This window comes from Schistocerca gregaria, chromosome 3 (assembly GCF_023897955.1).
Source record: "Schistocerca gregaria isolate iqSchGreg1 chromosome 3, iqSchGreg1.2, whole genome shotgun sequence".
NCBI classification, from domain to species: Eukaryota; Metazoa; Arthropoda; class Insecta; order Orthoptera; family Acrididae; genus Schistocerca; species Schistocerca gregaria.
In genome coordinates this window covers 570,092,803-570,115,546 of record NC_064922.1, presented here as the reverse complement: position 1 = coordinate 570,115,546, position 22,744 = coordinate 570,092,803, and the positions used below count along the sequence as shown (strand labels likewise).

At 41.0% G+C, this 22,744-nt stretch overlaps 1 protein-coding gene across 1 annotated transcript in view; it reads left to right on the top strand.

The window, feature by feature from the left end:
* The window catches only part of LOC126355907 (acetylcholinesterase-like), a 132,770-nt gene that overhangs the window by 30,602 nt on the left and 79,424 nt on the right, over positions 1 to 22,744 (top strand). Inside the window, exons 3-4 of the mRNA XM_050006419.1 lie at positions 412 to 688; positions 17,972 to 18,157. Of these exons, the coding sequence (XP_049862376.1) occupies positions 412 to 688; positions 17,972 to 18,157 (463 nt within the window). The remainder of the gene's footprint in view (positions 1 to 411; positions 689 to 17,971; positions 18,158 to 22,744) is intronic.

The window sequence follows — 22,744 nt, the reverse complement described above, 5'->3', positions numbered from 1 at the left end:
TGTATAAGTGTAGAGGTTGCCTTTATACAACAGAGGATGTAAAATTGCTCATGAAGATATTGCACAGGGTGTTTGAGAACCTCATTGACAAACACTGACGAACGATATGTCATACAATGAGGTTCATTTGTCATTAAGGAACATTTTTTTCTCATCCCATCATTTAAGACCTATGGACATCATATAGCTGATACTGAAGATGAATCATACAAACTAAAGTCTTCGTCTCTGTAAGCATAATCGCACTAAATATCAGCAAAGAGTATGTAAATATTTGTAAAAATAGCTACGAGTATCAACAAAAACAGTCCAGTGTTTGAAGGAAGTTACCACTGTGAATAATATCAATATAATACGAGCAGTCTTCGACATTTTCTTGCGATTTTGAAACCAAAAATTAATTTCTGACAGGCGCCACGACCAGTAGAGGGCTGGGAGGGCGTGTTCAACGCCACAGAATATGGCAGCAACTGTGTACAAGAGGACGGCAGTGGGTCGGAGGACTGCCTCTACCTGAACGTGTACGTGCCTGGCGTTCCGGAGGAAGGCGCAGCGCTGCCCGTGATGTTCTGGGTCCACGGCGGCGGTTTCTCACACGGGAGCGGCGATGGTCGTGAGTTCGGGCCTGATTTTCTCGTCTCATATGGAGTCATACTGGTCACTGTCAACTACCGCTTGGGCCCGCTCGGTAAGTACTTCTAACAAAAGTAATGATGATAAATAGGAACGATAACAGGTAACCATGCGAACGGAGGAACTAGTAAAATACACCGACGGAAAAAAATGGTAACACCAAGAAGGAGTTGTGTAACATAAATGGATGTTGGCTGGCGTGTCTATACATCTGAAAGATTGAGGTTGAATCAATTTTCGCGCCAGCCACGTAAGAGTGTTGCTACTAGCGTCACCACGAGGACACAAATCATTTTTGCTTTAAATACACGTCGTAACTGTTGTGAGCGTTAATTACCTTTGAGACTGGACGTTGTGAGCTGATGATAGTCAAGAATGCCTTCAAGGCGACAAAGACATGTCACTAAGTTTGAACAAAGTAGTGCAACAGGACTACGGGAATCTGGATGTTCCTTGAGCGATATTGCAGAAAGATGTGGCAGGAGTGTAACCATTGTACATGACTGCTGACAGTAGTGGCCACGAGGATGTATGTTCACAAGAAAACTAGGCTCCAGACGGCCACGTAGCACTACTGAGAGGAAAGACCGTCGTGTTCAGTGTATGGCTCTGTCGCATCATATTGCAGCTGCAGCAGCAATTTGAGCAGCAGCTGGCAGTACAGTGACACAAAGAACTGTTACAAATCAGTTACTTCAAGGAAAGCTCCAAGCCAGACACCTTTTAGTGTGCATTCCACAGACTCTGAACGACTGCCATTTGCGACTTCAGTAGTATCAAGCGAGAATTCATTGGAGGGCAGGATGGAGGTCTATTGTGTTTTCTGATGAAATATGGTTCTGCATCAGTGCCAGTGACGGCCATTTGTCGGTTAGGAGAAGGTCACTTGAGGGCCCACAACCAGTCTGTCTGCATGCTAGAGACAGTGAACTTAAGGTTACTAGCCAGCGAATGGCTGGAAAAACAGTAAGAATTTTCATAAAGTTTATGAGGGTCTAACTACATAATGTGAACTCTGAATACAAAAAAATTTTACTTCCATGAAAGTGTTTTAAGGATGAAGATTTTGGCATAAGAATAATCAGAATAGCTTTGATATAAACTTTATTATGTAAACATTTATATTGGTCAGTAATTTAAAATTTTTCCTGACAGTTTATGTTTTTAGTCTATAGACTTATTAACTACTTTCCTTAGGTGCTTAAAACTTTGTCCACACATTTCTGACATTGCTATCTAAAAAGTAGACTACAACCAAATGATTTCAGTCAATAGTTTTCATACGATAAATACATAAATTAGACAATAGAAATTAAGGTAATTTTTAACAATTAATAAGGGTACATTTTTCCTCCTGGCGATAGTAAGCTGGTGTCTGTAGTCTACTTTTCTCCAAATGGTAGCCTGAAATATCACAAAAAATTTCAAACCTCTAGCTCAAATAGCTTTTTTGCATAAAATAAACATGTCAGAAAATCTGATTCTTCGGAAATTCAGTTTAAAGGTACATTTCATGTCTTAGTCACCTCTGTTCTTAAAACCCTCCAGTTGCATAATATTCTTGGTTTGTGTGTTCCTCATCTTCTCTCTTCCTTTTCTTGCTTTTATTTGCTATTCTGGCTTCTTTAGTTGCCTCAAGAACCCATTTCTTGCCTTCGGCCACTCTCAAAAGTGGCTTGTCTCATATTGAAACCAGGAGTTAGACCCAACAACTCTAAAACGTCACATCAGCTAACTGCCCCAATATTGAAGCAAATAACTGTATCTGATGCACCTAACGTCGTAGTACTGAAACCAACAAACACAGGTTTAGGCAGGAATTCCCATATCACATGGTTGAAATATTCATTAAAGTCTTGTGTCTTTCCACGTAAGCACCATGAAAATAGTTTAGTGTCACTTAGGTCCCTGTATATGGGCTTCATTGCTTCCAATACCTCAGATGGCAGGGAGTGCTGGTGTGCATAAGTCTCACCATTTGCTATTGCTTTTTTGTGTCTACACTACTGTCACAGAGAACATGCTGTGGATGGTCGTCCATAGAAGCTTTATGGAAAAAGGTAGCCCCTACTGCTTTCTTCATGACCTCAGTATTGTCTAGATTGCTTCTTATGGCTAAACCATAATAGAGTTTCAGTTTGTCCATCTGTTTGTAAACGTGTACCCATCCTGTTTTGGACATGACCATCACACTCTAACTTTTCAGAACTTCCATAAGGTATATTTTCCAACACATTTCCAAACCCTTTCGAGTCTCCATCTCCAATGTACTTCACATAGAATACACCATAATTCTCTGCTGACCTTTGAAAGATTCTGAGAACTCCCTTTGATTCCATTCCACCACTGCTTCCAGAAAAATTCTGAAAACAAACATGATCCTGGTTATTTCCTTTGCAACCAAGGCAGTACTTTGCCATGCATTCTATCTCAATCACCTTTCCATTTTTCAGGGATATTGAGGTGACAACACCATTCAGTGATAGGTGACCACGCTTCTGCCATGTTCCATCAAAGGCTGCAGCTATATCAGTGTCACCCTCATTGCATAACGTAGTTTCTTCTACTGCTTTCTTCATTGTCACAGCACTCACTTGACCAAGTCTTTCAAGAAGTAACTGTGTATACTTCTCAGATCTTATAGGTGGTGGCATATTCATGAAAGCACAAAATGTCTGAGCTGCCTTTCTACCCTTCCCAATACATATCATTCCATATGCAAGTCTGATATTTGTGTAATAAACTCTTCCTTTGCACAATCTAGAAGAATACCCAGTTTTAGTTACCCCACAGAAATCACAAAACACATAGGACTTACTAGCCACACCTTTCCTGCCTTCAAAATCTTCAGCAATTGTAATACCACCTTTTCCACAAAGCACACACACAGCAGAATTCTTTAGAAGCGAACATAAAGCACTCAATTCACCAATTATGGAAACACGTTCTGTTGCAGTGTTTTGATCATATTTTATAGAAATCTCACTCTAGGTACTCAAATATTTTGGCTCTAGAAAACCATAGATATACAAAGGGAAACAAAGGAGCATCGGAAGGTGTGGGTGCTAACAGGGCTGCAAACACAAAGAAACGTTTATGCAGTGTATCTTTTCGAAGTGGAAAAATAATAATGACGCCATTTGACATCCGACCGCTGCCGAAACACGGTGGATGCCGCCTACCGACATATATTTAAATTTGTTTTTAAAGATATTCCCGATTCCGAATCGATTAATTTAACTACCATTTTTGTTCACAAAACTCTAAATATTGATGTAAGATGGAAAAAATTGAATTTTTGAATGAGATTCACGCAAGTTACCTTAACCTGTGGTTTCGGTCTGGGGAGCGATTTCGTATGACAGCAGGAACACTCTCGTGGTTATCCCATGCACCCTGACTGCAAATCTGTACATGAGTGTGTGATTCGACCTACAGTGTTGCCCTTCATGAAATCAATTCCAATGCCTGTTCTCCAACTGAATAGCGCTCGCCCACTTGCCACTGTTTTAACCCAACATACTCTACAGGGTGTTGACAGGCTGCTGTGTCCTGCTCGGTCTGTCTCCAATCGAGCCCATATGGGACATCGTCGGACGACGGCTCCAGCGTCATCCACAACCATCATTAATCGTCCCTGTGTTGACCGACGAAATACAAGAGGAATGGATCTCCATCCCACAAATTGACATCCGGCATCTGTACAACACAACGATGGGGCGTTTCCAGCTTCTGGCAGTTACACTGGTTATTAATGTATCAGCATTTTACATCACCAGTGGCTTATCTATCGCTTACATTAATTAACATGCGGTCTTGCAATAATAGTCACTTACATATGTTACCTATACAACTGTATTTCCGAAATTTCAATACTCTACATTAATTATTCTTTGGCGTTGCGACCCCCCCCCCCCCCCCAACAGTGGTCAGTGTATGATACGTGAAATACTACAGCAAGCGACTAGCTAGTAGCGTTACGATTTCAGGTCACAAAAACAACATGAAAGGCCCTCCAGAAGGTACATTAAATGTAAGAAAGAAAAAAAGTGAGAGCGAGGCAGAGTAACATTAATAGTTGAAAATTGAGAAACAAATTGCAAGTGACTGCAAATTGAGAAACTTTCCGTTGATGTTTGGAAGCAACTACATGGCGCGGACCGTCTATCACAGTAATTGCAAATGGCACACTGTGAAATGCAGGCCTTACTTTACACAAAGAAGGTTTCACTTAACGCATGTACAAAACGAAAAAAAAATTCATGAATAGTTAATATGTGAATTGAGACCTGGAAACTCAGCAAATGAAAGTATGGAACGGACAATTGTAAAGTATAAGTTTAGCTATATCAAGAAAATATGATAAAATGGAAATGACCCCGCCTTGTTGCATAAAACAAGGTGTAAATAATGTTTCCACTAATACCAAAACATTTAAATTAATCCTGAGTACAAAATTAAATTAAAATAAAGTTAACAAAATTAAAATAAAATTAACAAGGGATAGTTAAAAATACAGATAAATTAAAAACCGGGTTCAGACTCACTAAACAAAAACGACTGCGTCATGTACACTCAGACATTTTTAGCAATGTAGGCTGGCCATCTGTAAAACTTTTAAACAAAATCGAATCAACTAAACATAATACAATGGTGCTAAAGATCAGCGGATAGCTTCGAATTTTGATACAGTCCACACACTACTGTGCTCCCAAACAAGTCCAACGTTCGCCAATGCCTATTATTCTGTAATTACAATCTGCACTTGGAATCTTTACCCGTAAATACGAGATTAAATTCCAGAGCCGTCATCCACCAAATCCGAGTAATGTCCTCCTCGGGCGTATAAGTTAATGGAAATACGCCACCCACATGCTCGAAACAATATTCAATTGCAGCAATTGCTCTAAGCGTCCATGTCGCACATAACTAAATGCGCTTGCCCTTTGACGCCCATCCTCCAGCAATCGATGGTAAACGAGTGAGGATTACATACAAATGTAAGACATTTCTTTAAGTATTAAGCGAAGAATTTAGGTTGTTTTCATTACACATATATTTAGTAGTGCCGTATCTACTATGGGGATTAAAGGTTTTAAGTTCAATCTTTGATTTCCTTTCAAAACGCGTAAAGGACGTCTCGCGCGTATACGATCTAAGGGCAAAATTTTTCGAGTATACGAGTTATGATTTTTAACGTTACCTTAACTGCATTATGTTACTACGTTAATAATATACACGTCCATTAGTATTCCATATAACTTTAGTGACTCATGTGATCTGTAATTAATATAATATTACCTTTATTACCTAGATAAATTTTGTAAAAATATTGTAAACAACAAAGAGTAAGAAGTGTTTTAGCTGCTGTAGGAAAGGCAGTTCTATGATTATGTGTAACTGTTGTGGCAAATGATTACATTGGGGTGAATGTAGTGGCATAGGAATTGGGAAGCAAATGGTTCTCTTCCACGCTATTTCAGATTATGTTCAAGGGATAGGAAAATAGCGGAACTGGAAGGAAAGATTAGAGCCCTTCAGGCTGAACTGGATTGTGCAAGGGGGGAACTGATGAAGTTAGGGGAGAGGGAGAGGGGTGACGACAGGTGGAAGGTGGTAGCAAGGAACAGGGGCCACAGAAAGAGAACAGTATCTGACAATTTCGTCATTGGCACAAACAACAGATTTATCTGGCTACCTCAGTCCACTAAGGAAGAGGCTCAAGTAGATGTAAGTGTAGTCAACAGTCAACAGACTTTCACCAGGAATCCAACTGTTGCAAAAAAGTTGAAAGTAGGAGGAAAGCTCTGTTGACAGGTAGTAGCCATGGAAGAGGTGTGGGCCAGATCTTGCACGAAACATTAGGTTCAAAATGGCTCTGAGCACTATGGGACTTAACTACTGTGGTCATCAGTCCCCTAGAACTTAGAACTACTTAAACCTAACTAACCTAAGGACGTCACACACATCCATGCCCGAGGCAGGATTCGAACCTGCGACCGTAGCAGTCGCGCGATTCCTGACTGCGCGCCTAGAACCGCTAGAAACATTAGGTGACAAATACTATGTCACAAGTATTTTCAAGCCCAGTGCATGTTTTAGCCAAGTGATAGAGGATGTAGGATCATTGTGCAAGGGTTTTACAAAGCAGGATCATGTTGTGGTAGAGCAGGGAGCGGGAAACAGCATTGATAGGGATCAGGGCTACAATATTGAGTGTGACCTGCTAAAAATAGCATCTGCAAACGACCCATACAAATATTGGCTTGGTTCCTGCTTTAATGCGGTATGACCGGCCCCAATTGAACAACTCTGTCAGGAGGGTCAATATGGAGCTAGATGAGCTGCTTCGGGCAGCTACTTTGTCAGGCATAGGTTTGGTTCCTGTTGATGGTTTTAGTAAGTGGGACTTTACAAGACATGGCCTGAATCTGAAAAGGAAAGGGAAGGGTAAACTGTCTGGAATGATAGCAAAATCTACAGTGGGCAATGAAACTCATAGGAGTAGCTTTTTAGGCTAAGATCAGTGTCCTATCATCCTACATTTATTGAAATTAAGCTTAATGAGACGTTCAAATAGGCAGGTACTAGAGATGTGAAAATATTACAAGATTCTCATAACAGTACAGTTTGTCACAAGATTGACATAAAAACACAGTGAAAGTAATGTTTATATATTACTTCAGAGTAGCAGGAAATTAAAAAACAAAGTAGATGAGTTTCTTGTTTCTTTAGAAGATTTAGAAACTGAGGATGGAATAAATGTACTATGCCTGCCTGAACATCATATAGTCACAGGTGTGGAAATTGTAAATGTAGATGGATATCAGCTTTCAGTACATGCATGTAGAGACAATATGGAGAGACGAGGAGTTGTCATACATGTTAAAATCTGTCGTAGAGTGAAAAATTTGGAAACTAAAAATTTCTGTATAGAGCAACAAATAGAAGCATATGCATGTGAGCTTAAACTAAATAATGGAATTTCTATAATTGTAGCCATGTATAGGTCCTCATTGGGAAATTTTCAACTATTTTCGAAAAACTTGGATGCTTTGTGGTACTATCTGTTAGAAAAGCAAAGTATTGTTTTTGGGGATTTCAATGTAGATGTTCTGAAAGAGCCTGACTGTGAAATGTTACTTGGTTCTTTCAATTTCACATCAGTTATTGACTTTACTGCTTGGGTGGTACAGGAAAGCTGCACACTGATACATAATTTCTTCATAGACGAAGATAAATTTAATCAAGTAAAGACTTTTTCTGTTAATAATGGTCTGTCTGATCATGATGCACAGCTAGTTACATTATATGAAATAGATCCTTACAGTAATGCAAAACAGTCCTCCAAAATAGAACGTTCAGTTAACGATTTAACAGTTCAAAATTTTAGGTAAAGCTTGCAACAGTTAGACTGGGATGAGATGTACAGAGAACATGATGCTAATATAAAATTTAACCTATTTCTTGATACCTTGTGAGTATATCTGAAAACAGTTTCCCTAAGAAAACAGTGAAATATAATTGCAAGAAACCATGTAAAAGCCATGGCTTACTAGAGGGATAGAAATATCTTGCAAACAGAAAAGGGAAATGTATCTTATAGCTAGGAGGAGTAATTATCCTGAAACAGTGGACCATTATAAAAACTATTGCACTGTATTAAGAAAAGTTATTAAAAAGTCCAGAAGTATGTGCAGTGTGTCTGAGATTAGTACATCTGATAATAAAATTGAAACAATTTGGAATATTGTTGAAAGGGAAGCAGCGCAACTGAGAGCACAGGAAGACTGTCCTTTTACCAAACACAATGAATCATTTGTTAACAAGAAGTCATAAGTAGAAAACATTTTTAATAGTCATTTTTTAAAGTGTTGTAGAGAAAATAGCATGGAGCTATTCATTAAAAATGCAAGGCAGTGTATGGAAGAGGAAATATCCATGCAATTTGATTAAATTAAAATTCAACTCGCCTCTACTACTGAAATTAGGAAAATAATAAATTAACTCTAAAGTAAAAGCTCACATGGAATTGATGGCATTTCCAACAGAGTACTAAAATCTCGTTTCCAAGAAATAAGTAGGATTCTCATCCACCTATGAAGTAGCTCACTGAAACAGGGCATTTTTCCAGACAGGCTGAAATATGTTATTGTTAAACCATTGCATAAACAAGGGGATTGATCTAATGCTCACAAATACCACCCAATCTTACTTCTGACAGCTTTATCCAAAATTCTTGAAAAAGTAATGTATTCACAAATTTGTAAAAATGAAGTACTAACAAAATCTCAGTTTAGTTTTCAGAAAGGCTGTTCAAAAGAAAATGCTAAAGTGCTTTCACTGATCAAATATTAGATGCACTGAATAACCAAACATTACCCACTGGGATATTTTATGATCTCTCAAAGGCTTTTGATTGTGTCAATCATGAAATTCTTCTAGATAAGCTTAAGTATTGTGGGATGAGTGGGACAGTGCACAAATGGTTTAATTCATACTTAACTGGAAGAATGGAGAAGGTTGAAATTAACAGTACAGATAGTCTGCAAAAACTGGCAGAGTCCTCTAACTGGGGAGGTATCAAGAATGGTGTCCCATAGGTTTCAGTCTTGGGTCCCTTATTGTTCTTAATATGTATTAACTACTTGCCACTTTATATTCATGAAGATGCAATGCTAATTCTTTTTGCTGATGATATAAGTGTAGTAATCACACCCAACAAGCAAGAATTGGCTGAGGAAATTGCAAATAATATCTTTCAGAAAATTATTTAGTTATTCTCTGCAAATGGACTTTCACTAAATTTTGAGAAAACTCAGTTTATACAATTCTGTACAGTAAATGGCATAACACCAATGATAAATATAGACTATGAACAGAAGTCTGTTACTAAGGCAGAATACTCAAAATTTCTGGGTGCATTGATGACAAATTGAATTGGAAGAAACACATTGATGACCTGCTGAAATGATTAGGTTCAGTTACTTATGCTATTAGGGTTGCTGCAAATTTTGGCGATAGACATATCAGTAAATTAGCCTAGTATGCCTATTTTCATTCACTGCTTTTATATGGCATCATATTTTGGGGCTGCTCATCATTAAGAGAGAAAGTATTCATTGCACAAAAGCGTGTAATCAGAATAATAGCTGGAGCCCACCCAAGATCACCTTGCAGATATTTATTTAAGGAACTCAAGATACTCACAGTACCTTCACAATACATATATATATATATATATATATATATATATATATATGAAATTTGTCATTAATGACCCATTCCAATCCAGAAATAACAGCAAAGTGCTCAGCTACAACACTAATTTAAATGGAATGTTCATCTTCACTATTCTGGATTAAATCTCACTTTGGCGTGTAAAGGGGTGAATTATGCTGCCACAAAAATCTTTGGTCATTTGTAAAATAGTATTCAAAGCCTGACAGATAGGTAACCAACATTTAAAATCAATATAAAAGAATTTCTGAATGACATCTTCTACTCAATAGATGAATTCTTAGATATGAAGTAAGTAGTAACTGTGAAACGAAAAAATAATAATTATTTTGTGTAAAGAAAACTTATGTTAAAGCAACACATTGCACATCATTACGAAATGTCGTATTCTTTATCTACGGAACAAGGATTAATGTATGTATGAGCTGGTGGGGGCCATCATTACGTCAGTATGGCAGAACGCGCAGGTGCACCCTGGCGAGAGTCAAAGCAAGCCATTGCTTAGCTACGAGCTACATTCAATGGTGTTATATTGCTCTTCCGATTACATGTTCATATGGTGTGAATAAGAAAGAGACGTCACTGTGGTTATCAATATAGGTTCGATTACTTTCCTATGAAACAAAGAGAGTGGGAGAGAGACCACGATCTGCAAGTTTGTTCTCCAGTGTGTTGTAACAGATAGAAAGTATCAGGTAGACCGTCAGTGACAGAGCACCTCATGTTTCTGCTGCTACAAAGGCGAGTACACCGTTCGTTTGTTGTATATTTTTATGAGCTTCCAGCAGGAGCGACTTATTTATGTCTGGACACCTGTGTAGTTACTAGATTATTTTTATAATTTCTTGCACGTTCGAGTGCTTACTAAGCACAAGCTTTTATTTTAATAACAGTGTAACATACCGTACAGCCACTGCTATCGACCCTCGTATTGTACAGGCTTTTGTTTGTTTTGGTTAGTATAGCTTAGTGTCAGATAGACTGTGAGTGACAGAACACCTTGTGTTCCTGCTACTTAGAAGGCGAGTACGCTGTTCATTTGTTGTATATTTTTACGAGCTTGAAACAGGAGCTACTGCAGTAATGGATAGGTATTGTAATTTCTGTGTACAGATGCGAGCTGAGTTGGCGACCCTTCACTCACAGCTCCAGGCTGCATTGTCTTCTGTCATACAGCTTGAGGCTGCTGCCAAGGGGCATCACTGTGGGGGTCGGACACGGGGATGCGAGAGATGTCGAGCATGTCCCATGTGTCCCCCATTCGGTCCTCTGCTGTGGCTTCCCCGGGTACTGCCTGCACTGAGGGGGGGTTCATTCCAGAGTCTGGCAGACAGCAAAAAACTTTCTGAGTGGCCGATCGTGGGGCCTCCTCAGTTTGTTTGACAAACGGGATTTGGGCATTATCTGTGGCTGACGATGTCTCTGAGCCGGATGCAGTCGTCCACCCTGTTCCAGAGGAAGCTTCTTGGCCTGCAAGGTCTGGGCGTAAACAGAGGTTGGATTTGCTTGTAGTTGGGAGCTCCAATGTCAGGTGCATAATGGGGCCCCTTAGGAACATGGCTGCCAAGGATGGGAAGGAAGCCAGTGGGCACTCAGTGTGCATATCAGGGGGAGTCATTCTGGATGTGGAAAGGCTCCTTCCAGATGCCATGAAGATTACAGGGTGCAGCCAACTGCAGGTGGTGGCTCATGTCGGTACCAATGACGTATTTCGCTTTGGATTGGAGGAGATTCTCTCTGGTTTTCGGGAGCTAGCGAGATTAAGGTGGAGCTCACCATCTGCAACATTGTCGATAGAACCGACTGTGGTCCTTGGGTGCAGAGGCTCAGGCGGTTCTGTGATCGTGTAGGCTAGAGATTCCTTGACTTGCGCCATCAGGTGATGGGTTTCGGGTTCCACTTAATAGGTCAGGAGTCCACTACACACAGGAAGCGGCTGCAGGGGTAGCGGGTGCTGTGCGGAAGGAACTGGGTGGTTTTTTTACGTTAGAGAGCCTCAGGCAGCCACAGAATGGGCGTCCATCTAAAAGGGGGCAGGTAAAACACAGTAAGTTAGTTGTAAAACCGATCGGTATTGTAGTTGTAAATTGTCGTAGCTGTTTTGGGAAAGAACCAGAGCTCCAAGCCCTAATAGAAAGCACTGAAGCCCAAATAGCTAAAGGTATAGAAAACTGGATAAAGCCGGAAATAAGTTCAGCAGAAATTTTCCTAGCGATCTAACAGTAGCCGGCTGGAGTGGCCTGGCGGTTCTAGGCGCTACAGTCTGAAGCCGAGCGACCGCTACGGTCGCAGGTTCGAATCCTGCCTCGGGCATGGATGTTTGTGATGTCCTTAGGTTACTTAGGTTTCATTAGTTCTAAGTTCTAGGCGACTGATGATCTCAGAAGTTAAGTCGCATAGTGCTCAGAGCCATTTTTTGATCTAACATTATTCAGAAAGGATAGATTAAATAGAATTGGTGGTGGAGTATTTATTGCTGTCAGATGTAGTTTGCCTTGTAGTGAAATTGAAGTAGATAGTTCCTGCGAAATAGTATGGGTAGAGGTTGTATCTGAAAATCGGACTAAACCATTAACTGGATCGTTTTACCGACCCGCCGACTCAGAAGATATAGTTGCTGAACAGTTCAAAGAAAACTTGAGTCTCATATCAAATTGGTACCCCACTCATACAATTATAGTCGGTGGTGACTGTAATCTGCCCTCGATATGCTGGAAAAATTATACTTTTAAAGCTGGCGGCAGGCATTAAACGTCATCCGAAAGTGAACTGAATGTTTTCTAAGACAATTATTTTGAAGCGTAAATGGTTGCGAAAGCATACTTTACCTCTTAGCAACAAATAATCATGGACAAATAATGAGTATCGTGACGAATACAGGGATCAGCGACTACAAGGCAGTAGCTGCTTGGCTGAATACCGTAACTCCTACAACCATCAAAAAGAAACGCAAAGTATATCTATTTAAAAAAGCTGATAAAAATACTCTTAACGCCTTTTTAAGAGACAGTCTGCACTCCTCCCCATATGATCATGTAATCTTAGAAAAGTTGTGGAAAGATTTCAGAGAGATAGTATCGACAGCAACTGAGAGATATATATCACATAAATTTATAAGTAATGGTTCTGATCCCCCATGGTGCATAAAACAGGTCAGATCGCTGCTGCGGAAGCAGCGAAAAAGTACGTCAATTTTAAAAGAACGCAAAATCCCCAAGACTGGCAAAGTCTTGCAGAAGTTCGAAATATAGCACGTACTTCAATGCGAGATGCTTTCAATAATTTCCACAAAGAAACACTGTCTCTACATCTGGCAGAAAACCCAAAGAGATTCTGGTCATACATAAAGCACACCAGTGACAAGACGCAATCAGTACCTTTACTGCGCGATAACAACGGTGAAGTCACTGATGACAGTGCCAATACAGCAAAGTTATTAAACACGATTTTCCGAAAATCCTTCACCAAAGAAGACGAAGTAAACATTCCTGAATTCCAATCGAGAAGAATTGCCAAGATGAGAAACATAGAAACAGATATCCTCAGCGTCGCAAAGCAGCAAGGCTTCCGGTCGGAATGTATACCAGCCAGGTTCCTCTCAGGGTATGCTGATACAATAGATCTATATTTAGCAATTATATCCAACCGCTCGCTCAAAGGAAGATCCGTACCTAAAGACTCAAAAATTGCCCAAGTCACACCAATACCCAAAAAGGGAAGTAGGAGTAATCCATTGAATTACAGGCCCATATCACTAACGTCGATTTGCAGTAGGGTTCTGAACAGATACTGTATTCGAACATTATGAAGTACCTCGAAGAAAACGATTTATTGACATATAGTCAGCACGGATTCAGAAAATGTCGTTCTTTCGAAACACAACTAGCACTTTATTCTCATGAAATAATGAGTGCTGTCGACAGGGGTGTGGAATTGATCTAACTGTTTTAGATTTCCAGAAGGCTTTCGACACTGTTTGTAACACCAATATCGATTGTAAATAGTTTATACTGTATAATTATGTGTATGTAACTACCAAGTGGTTGTTCTTTATTAATGAAGGTCATTGATTGGTCAGAGAGAAAGTGGAAGTTTGTAATATATGTATTATGGAACTTCATAAAATATTTTATGAAACTTCATAAAATATTTATGTTTAGAAAGAGAAACTGTAATTTAAAAACTGGTTCATGCTTTGTATAGTATAAAAGTTGTAGGGAAACCCCTCCGCTACGGAAGTGGCCTGGCACTCGTTAAAAACTAGTTTTGGCGGTCTATCTGGGCGGCTACTGGGTGACCACGCTACGCAGTCAGTTGTACGGTTAACATTGAGGGTGCCGAGTGAGGCATTTGAAAGCAAATTTATATTGAAATTGCCTCGGATGTAGTTTCGGCTGTCGTATGGTGCTCTTGTTGTTTTTCATTCACGTGAACTTCACTACCTTCATTACCTCCAAAATCAAGCCTTTCAGTTTTCTATTAACTATTCGATACCCTCTACCAATTAGGTCAACTCACGGTCAAACATCAAACTCCTCCAAGAGGCTAACGCTAGCTTGCAGGCGAGTTTTACATTTGGCGCGAACTAGCAACTGTCGTGTTATACATTCCTCACAATCGTCTTCTAACCAAACTGCGTGCCTATGGAATAACGCCTCAGTTGTGGGACTGGATTCGTGTTTTCCTGACAGAGAGGTCACAGTTCGTTGTAATACACGGAAAGTCATCGAATAAAACAGAATAATATAAGACGTTCTCCATGGAAGAGTTATAGGCCTTGTATTGTTCCTGATCTACATTAACGACATAGGAGACAATCTCAGTAGCCGTCTTAGATTGTTTGCACATGATACTATCATTTACCGTCTTGTAAAGTCATCAGATGACCAAAAAGGAATTGCAGTGTGCTTTAGATAAGATATCTGTATGGTGCAAAAATTGGCAATTGACCCTGAATAAAGAAAGTGTGAAATTATTCACATGAGTACTAAAAGAAATTCGCTAAATTTCGACTTCGCGTTAAGTCACACAAATCTGAAGGATGTAAATTCAACTAAATGCTTAGGGATTACAATTACAAATACCCTAAATAGGAACGATCACATAGATAATGTTGTGGGTAGAGCCAACCAAAGACTGTGATTCATTGGCAGAACACTTAGAACGTGCAACAGGTATACTAAAGAGACTGCTTACACCACGCTTGTCCGCCCTATTCTGGAGTATTGCTGTGCGGTGTGGGATCAGCATCAGATGGGACTGACGGAAGACATCGAAAAAGTACAAAGAAGGGCAGCTCGTTTTCTATTATCGCGAAGTAGGCGAGATAGTGCCACAGACATGATACGTGAATTGAAGTGGCAACCATTAAAACAAAGGCGCCTTTCGTTGCGACGGGATCTTCTCATGAAATTTCAATCACCAGTTTTCTACTCCGATTTCGAAAACATTACGTTGGCACCCATCTACATGGGGAGAAATGATCATCACGGTAAAATAAGAGAAATCAGGGAAGGCACAGAAAAATTTATGTGCTCCTTTCTCCCACGCGCCGTTCGAGAATGGAACGGCAGAGAGACAGCCTGAATGTGGTTCGCTGAAACCTCTGCCAGGCACTTTATTGTGAATACCAGAGTAATCACGTAGATTTAGATGTAGAAACAACGAACATATTCTCTCAGCAAAAGACCAGTTTGGTGATACCGTCACTGTTGAATGTTTGACGTTATTGACGGAGCCACAACCTCACCTCTGCTTACAGCGCTTTCTTACTATCAAAGTGAAGTCCACGAAAGTGATCTTTATGTTTTGAGAACGGATGAAAATCGGATGGGGTGAAATCGCGACTGTCCAGTCGATCGTCGGTGGCAGCCAATCCAAGGCGTGGGCTGGTTGCTGATGTCGCATCGCTCGTGTGTGGCCTGGAATTGTCATGCTGAAGGAGGCGGCACACCGCGGGTGGACGAATTAGTCGAATTGGAAACTCGATTTCAGCAAACTGTTTCTCACGCCCTTTATACACAGCCGAGTTACACGCTACAGTTCGGAGACGTCTAGTGGCAGGATGCTGCAAATATGTAGACATGAAGTACAACGATGTAAAATGTTAATAACTATTGTTTTATTTTAAAAAAGCGTGGGCTATGCTCCAGACTAAACGCTGAAAGGCATAATCAGTCTTAAATGATGATGATGATGCTGATGAAAAGCTTTAAGAGTCTTCGCATAAGGAATTTGGAGTGATTGCTTTTCAGTATGCCATCGTATTTGTATACATGTATTGTACGAATATCTAGATATAATTCTGTACAGGCATCACGCATGTCTATATATATAGTTACACATGAGGATTCTGTGTACTTTTATTTCGAACTTATCGTTGTAAATAACAACAGTTTCGTTGAACGCTAGTTTTCCGTGAGTGGGTAGAAGTGTAAGTCATCATGTTGCGATTTTTCCTCGAAATTTACATCGTATTTATCAAAACACAGAATATGAAACACATAAATGCCGGAAAAGAAAAGAAAAAGAAACTGTCACTGTGTATTAAGAGAAAGAAACAGGCATTTTTATTCTCTTGTACAGAACTTAGTTACCACTTGCGTTACGAGGCTCTGTAAAAGAGTAAAGGTCATTTGCTTATATTTAAATGTTGGCAGCTCAGATGAAATACAAACCTATGCAGTGCAGTCTTATTTTTTAGCCAAGACGCATAAATAATTCTTTGAATTGAGTAATCGGCTGGTTGTCGATTAAATGTCTTCGGTGTCCTGCCAGTTGTGATGTGAATGCTATAATTTTTATTTCAGTGATCAGAAGGATCTACAGCAACTCAGTTTTATCGAGAACTATTCCTAGTTTGTAGGCCTACACTAAAGAATGAAGGGTTACTAGACAATTGTGTAGGGAATTTCGAACTGGATGTACGAAAGTGTATGACGAAGAGCAAAGTCGCAGGTCCAGTAGACAGACATGTAAAATATTGATTTCGATTGATTGGTGGAACGTACGTAAACAATTGCAGATGCCGTGTACTGTGAAATTCCCACCAGACTGTGTAGCACCATTCAAATTCAATGGCGCCGGAATGAGGCCAGGGATAGTATTCCACGTCAGCAAACGTCTACATGCCATAACCCGAACCACGTATCACAAAGGATAACACTCAGCATTTCCATTAGAAAATTTTGAATCACCCGCCGTACAGTCCTGACTTTGCAGGCAGCGCCAGTAGCCCATTCTTATATTTTTAACAATTTCTAGACGGACAAGAGTTTGAAGATGACGAGAAACTGAAGGCTACGTTTATCAACTGGTTCAATTTCCTGGCTACTTGTATTTATGTAGTGGGTCTCATGGAGGTGTTGCAACGTGCTTAAAAGTGAAGGACGATTACGTTGAAAAGCGGAAGCCCTACATTTGTGCGAAACTAAACTCACCAAAAAGGTTTTCTCTAACGAATATAATTTTTTATGGCTGAAGAATCCGACCGATTATGAAGTCCCACTTACCACAAAACTCATGAAGAATAATCGATTGTGAGCCACCTCTCATAAAGACAATAACCAAATCTGGTGAGGATGTGTTTAAAATGTAGAAGAATAAAAGCCAAACGTTTCAACTTGTCAAAATCCTACCCGAACGAACCTAGAAGGAAACCACACTTTACCTACAGGATGAAAGAAAATTACGTGCAATTTAGACTCACAAATGGTGCTATAAGAACTGAATATTATTTTCTGTGTAACTGATTTGGATATAATTAACAAATCAATAAAAACCATAGATCTGTGAAATATGGTACTATCACAATCAAGATGGCAAATCTTTAGAGAAAGACGTTTGTTACTAGATATTATTGTCACATTGATGAAACGGCGTTTTCTGATGGACATGTACAATTTGTATATAACTGAGGAGTAAGATGAACGACAGAAAACTGTCCATTTATACAAGCATACAGGAAAATCAAAACAGAATGGATGAAAACATCATCTCGCGTGCTAGATCATGAAGCATTGTACAAGAATATTGAGAGATTGATAGTGTACCATGCGCAAGATAATGTAATTGATATAGAGTTTCAATCCGGTTGCAGGCTTCCTGAGCACGGGCGACGAGGTTGTTCCTGGCAACGCGGGCCTCAAAGACCAGCAGCTGGGGCTCTCCTGGGTGCAGAGGAACATCGCCAGCTTCGGCGGGGATCCACAGCTGGTGACGCTCTTCGGTCAGAGCGCTGGAGGCGTTTCTGTTTCACTGCACCTCATGTCGCCTGGGTCTGCAGGTTAGTAGTTACTTCCAGAGATCAGTTCGAGCAGCTGATAGCAAAAATTTACACAAGGGACGGTCAAATGAAAGTCAGAGAGATAGGAAAAAAAGTAAATAAACTGATTTTTGTTTCTAGCAATTCACCATAACTGTTAATAGTTTCATTTCACTGTGAATGTTAATGGCTGAATCCTATAATGAATCCAGTCCTGAAGGATCTTTTGGTGGTTTACCGAAAAGCGGCGACACCCTCTACTTTTTTTACCACGTTTGAACACATTGTTATTTGTATATTATGTAACCGTGTTTGTGGATATGTACTATTTTTGCTGGTTGTTCGGAAAAGTTTTTCCGTAAATATAATTTTCCGTTTGTATATCGATATATTCTCAAACTTAGATCGTACACTATGTAAGTAAGCTGTTTAGGTTTTTTTATTGGTAACGCCGCCGCCACGTAGCGCTCTGTATAAAAATCACTGGCTGTGCCGTGCGCAGTCTGTGTTTAGTTTGCATTGTTGTCTGCCATTGTAGTGTTGGGCAGCGGCAGCTGGATGCTAACAGCGCGTAGCGTTGCGCAGTTGGAGGTGAGCCGCCAGCAGTGGTGGACGTGGGGAGAGAGATGGCGGATTTTTGTAATTTGTAAGACTGGATGTCATGAACTATCATATATATTTTGACTATTAAGGTAAATACACTGTTTGTTCTCTATTAAAATCTTTCATTTGCTAACTATACCTATCAGTAGTTAGTGCCTTCCGTAGTTAGAATCTTTTATTTAGCTGGCAGTAGTGGTGCTCGCTGTATTGCAGTAGTTCGAGTAACGAAGATTTTTTGTGAGGTAAGTGATCTGTGAAACATATAGGTTAATGTTAGTCAGGGACATTCTCTTATAGGGATTATTGAAAGTCAGATTGCGTTGCGCTAAAAGCTATTGTGTGTCAGTTTAAGCACAGTCGTGTATAAATTTTTCAAAGGGGACGTTTCAACTATGAAAATTAGTTGGTAAGTAATTAACAGCAAATGCTATAAAAACTGCGGCTGATAATTTCCTCCACAACAAACCGGAATAACTTTTCGAAATCAATAAGGGAAAAAGACACAAAAACACCATACATAAAGTTTACCCCGGAACAAATGAAATGTGCTGCCTTCAGTTACATTTCGCCATTCCTGCCTCGTCCATTGTGGATCACCTGCAAGCTAGCTCGTCATTATGGCGGCCTCCTCCTATGAAGTACGTGAACACTCACTAAACTACAGTACTCGCCTAGAAAACCGTCAGATAAAGTGCAGTTACACAGGGCGAATAAGAATACATTTGTCATTTCTTGAACAGCTTCCCGCACTGATAGAATAACTGCGTTTATCACAGACGATTACTCACTTGAGACTTGATCTACTCAAAGCTCTTGCACACTCTGATGCACTGGGCTCACGATTCGCCTCCTATACTTGCGAAACCTACTGTCCGACTCTTCCATCTCGCGAAATCTAGCATCTACGAATATAGAGATGCGCCGGTGGTTTAAAAAGATTCCTGAGATAAATTTCAAACAAAAAGTTGATTTACAACTGTCCAACAGCGGATTTAAATGGTACAGTTCGATGGCCTGAGGTAAATATAATATTTCTTTGATATCTCCTGCAGCTTATCTTTATCTGTTGTGCTACTGTGCAACGTGCACCTGTGGTCTAGGGGAGCCGGCACGATAACTCAGCGTGTTCGGTCAGAGGGCTGCTCGCACTCTGTAATAAAAAACTGAGCAAAGGAATCAACGATCAGCTTGAACGTATGTCTTGTGACGTCCGCCCAGACCAAACGCAACGAACAGTACCGAACAAAATGCAGAAAAAAAGGTGTAGCGTCTTTGATTAGTAATCAAAACGTCCTCGGTCGTGAATTCTAAACCTGCCAACGTTTAAATTTTGATTAAGTATCAGCAATGGCAGCCTAAGACTTCCAGCAGAAGAAGTCGCCCTCATTTTGCCAATGACCTTGTCAAGGAGGGCGAGGATGGAGCAAAGGTTCAGGGTACTCTTTTGTCCTTGAGGTGGGAAACTGCCCCCCTTCAGTGGGAAGAATCAACAAGGGTCGACAGAATGAGTATGATCAGATTTACTTAAATTGATCTGTAGTGAGGAGGTTCTCCAGGATGTAGAACATGTCAGAAAAACGATACATGACAAATATTTACAACTAAGCAAATAAGCTAATGCATCTTCCACATATGCTGGCAAGTTATTAAAAATGTGTGTTCCTGAATAATGCACACCTTTTGTACAAGAGTGACTTTAAATCCTTGTGAAGATTATTCTTATTTCTAGTACTGATTCCATGAACTGAGCTGTTGGTTTGAAAAAGGGGTATATTTTTAATGACAAATTTAATTAAGAAATAAATATATTGGAAAGATCCCTAGTGCCTTAAACAGGCCTCTGCAGGATGTTCTTGAGTTCACACCACATATACACTCCTGGAAATGGAGAAAAGAACACATTGACACCTGTGTGTCAGACCCACCATACTTGCTCCAAACACTGCGAGAGGGCTGTACAAGCAATGATCACACGCACGGCACAGCGGACACACCAGCAACGGCGGTGTTGGCCGTCGAATGGCGCTAGCTGCTCAGCATTTGTGCACCGCCGCCGTCAGTGTCAGCCAGTTTGCCGTGGCATACGGAGATCCATCGCAGTCTTTAACACTGGTAGCATGCCGCGACAGCGTGGACGTGAACCGTATGTGCAGTTGACGGACTTCGAGCGAGGGCGTATAGTGGGCATGCGGGAGGCCGGGTGGACGTACCGCCGAATTGCTCAACACGTGGGGCGTGAGGTCTCCACAGTACATCGATGTTGTCACCAGTGGTCGGCGGAAGGTGCACGTGTCCGTCGACCTGGGACCGGACCGCAGCGACCCACGGATGCACGCCAAGACCGTAGGATCCTACGCAGTGCCGCAGGGGACCGCACCACCACTTCCCAGCAAACTAGGGACACTGTTGCTCCTGGGGTATCGGCGAGGACCATTCGCAACCGTCTCCATGAAGCTGGTCTACGGTCCCGCACACCGTTAGGCCGTCTTCCGCTCACGCCCCAACATCGTGCAGCCCGCCTCCAGTGGTGTCGCGACAGGCGTGAATGGAGGGACGAATGGAGACGTGTCGTCTTCAGCGATGAGAGTCGCTTCTGCCTTGGTGCCAATGATGGTCGTATGTGTGTTTGGCGCCGTGCAGGTGAGCGCCACAATCAGGACTGCATACGACTGAGGCACACAGGGCCAACACCCGGCATCATGGTGTGGGGAGCGATCTCCGACACTGGCCGTACACCTCTGGTGATCGTCGAGGGGACACTGAATAGTGCACGGTACATCCAAACCGTCATCGAACCCATCGTTCTACCATTACTAGACCGGCAAGGGAACTTGCTGTTCCAACAGGGCAATGCACGTCCGCATGTATCCCGTGCCACCCAACGTGCTCTAGAAGGTGTAAGTCAACTACCCTGGCCAGCAAGATCTCCGGATCTGTCCGCCATTGAGCATGTTTGGGACTGGATGAAGCGTCGTCTGACGCGGTCTGCACGTCCAGCACGAACGCTGGTCCAACTGAGGCGCCAGGTGGAAATGGCATGGCAAGCCGTTCCACAGGACTACATCCAGCATCTCTACGATCGTCTCCGTGGGAGAATAGCAGCCTGCATTGCTGCGAAAGGTGGATATACACTGTACCAGTGCCGACATTGTGCATGCTCTGTTGCCTGTGTGTATGTGCCTGTGGTTCTGTCAGTCTGATCATGTGATGTATCTGACCCCAGGAATGTGTCAATAAAGTTTCCCCTTCCTGGGACAATGAATTCACGGTGTTCTTATTTCAATTTCCAGGAGTGTAACTCTTACTGCACGTTTTGTGCCCAAAGAATTTTAGCATGGCTTGATGAATTACCCCAAAAAATAATCACATATGACATTATGGAGTGAAAGTAAGCATAGTATGCCAGCTTTTTCATTGTTATATCCCCTATGTCTGACAGAATTCGCATTGCTAACAGACATTTGTTTAGACGCTTCTGTAGTTCTGTGGTGTGCTCCTGCCAGTTGAATTTATTATCAAGCTGTATTCCCAAGAATTTAACACTGTCCCCTTCTTCTATCTGATGTCATCATATGTTAGGCATATACTCGTGGGACACCTCTTGCCAGTCCTGGACTGGATGTAGTGTGTGTTTTCAAAGTTTACTGACAAAGAATTGGCTAGGAACCAGTGATTAATGTCCAAAAATATTTTATTAGGTGTTCTTTCTAAGACTACACTTCTTTAGCTATTCATTGCAATGTTTGTATCATCGGCAACCAAAACACACTTGGCATCTGGTAAAGTTACTTATGATAGGTCATTGAAATACACAAACAAAGTAAAGGCCCTAAGATGGAACGTTGTGGGACCCCACGTGTAATTAGTTCCCAGTTGGATGATGCCTGATAGCTTAATACATGTCTGTTTTCTAATAACACCCTTTGTTTCCTCCCAGAGTATAAGATTTGAACAATTTTGCAGCGTTTCCTGTTATACCATAATATTCTAATTTACTTTAAAGGA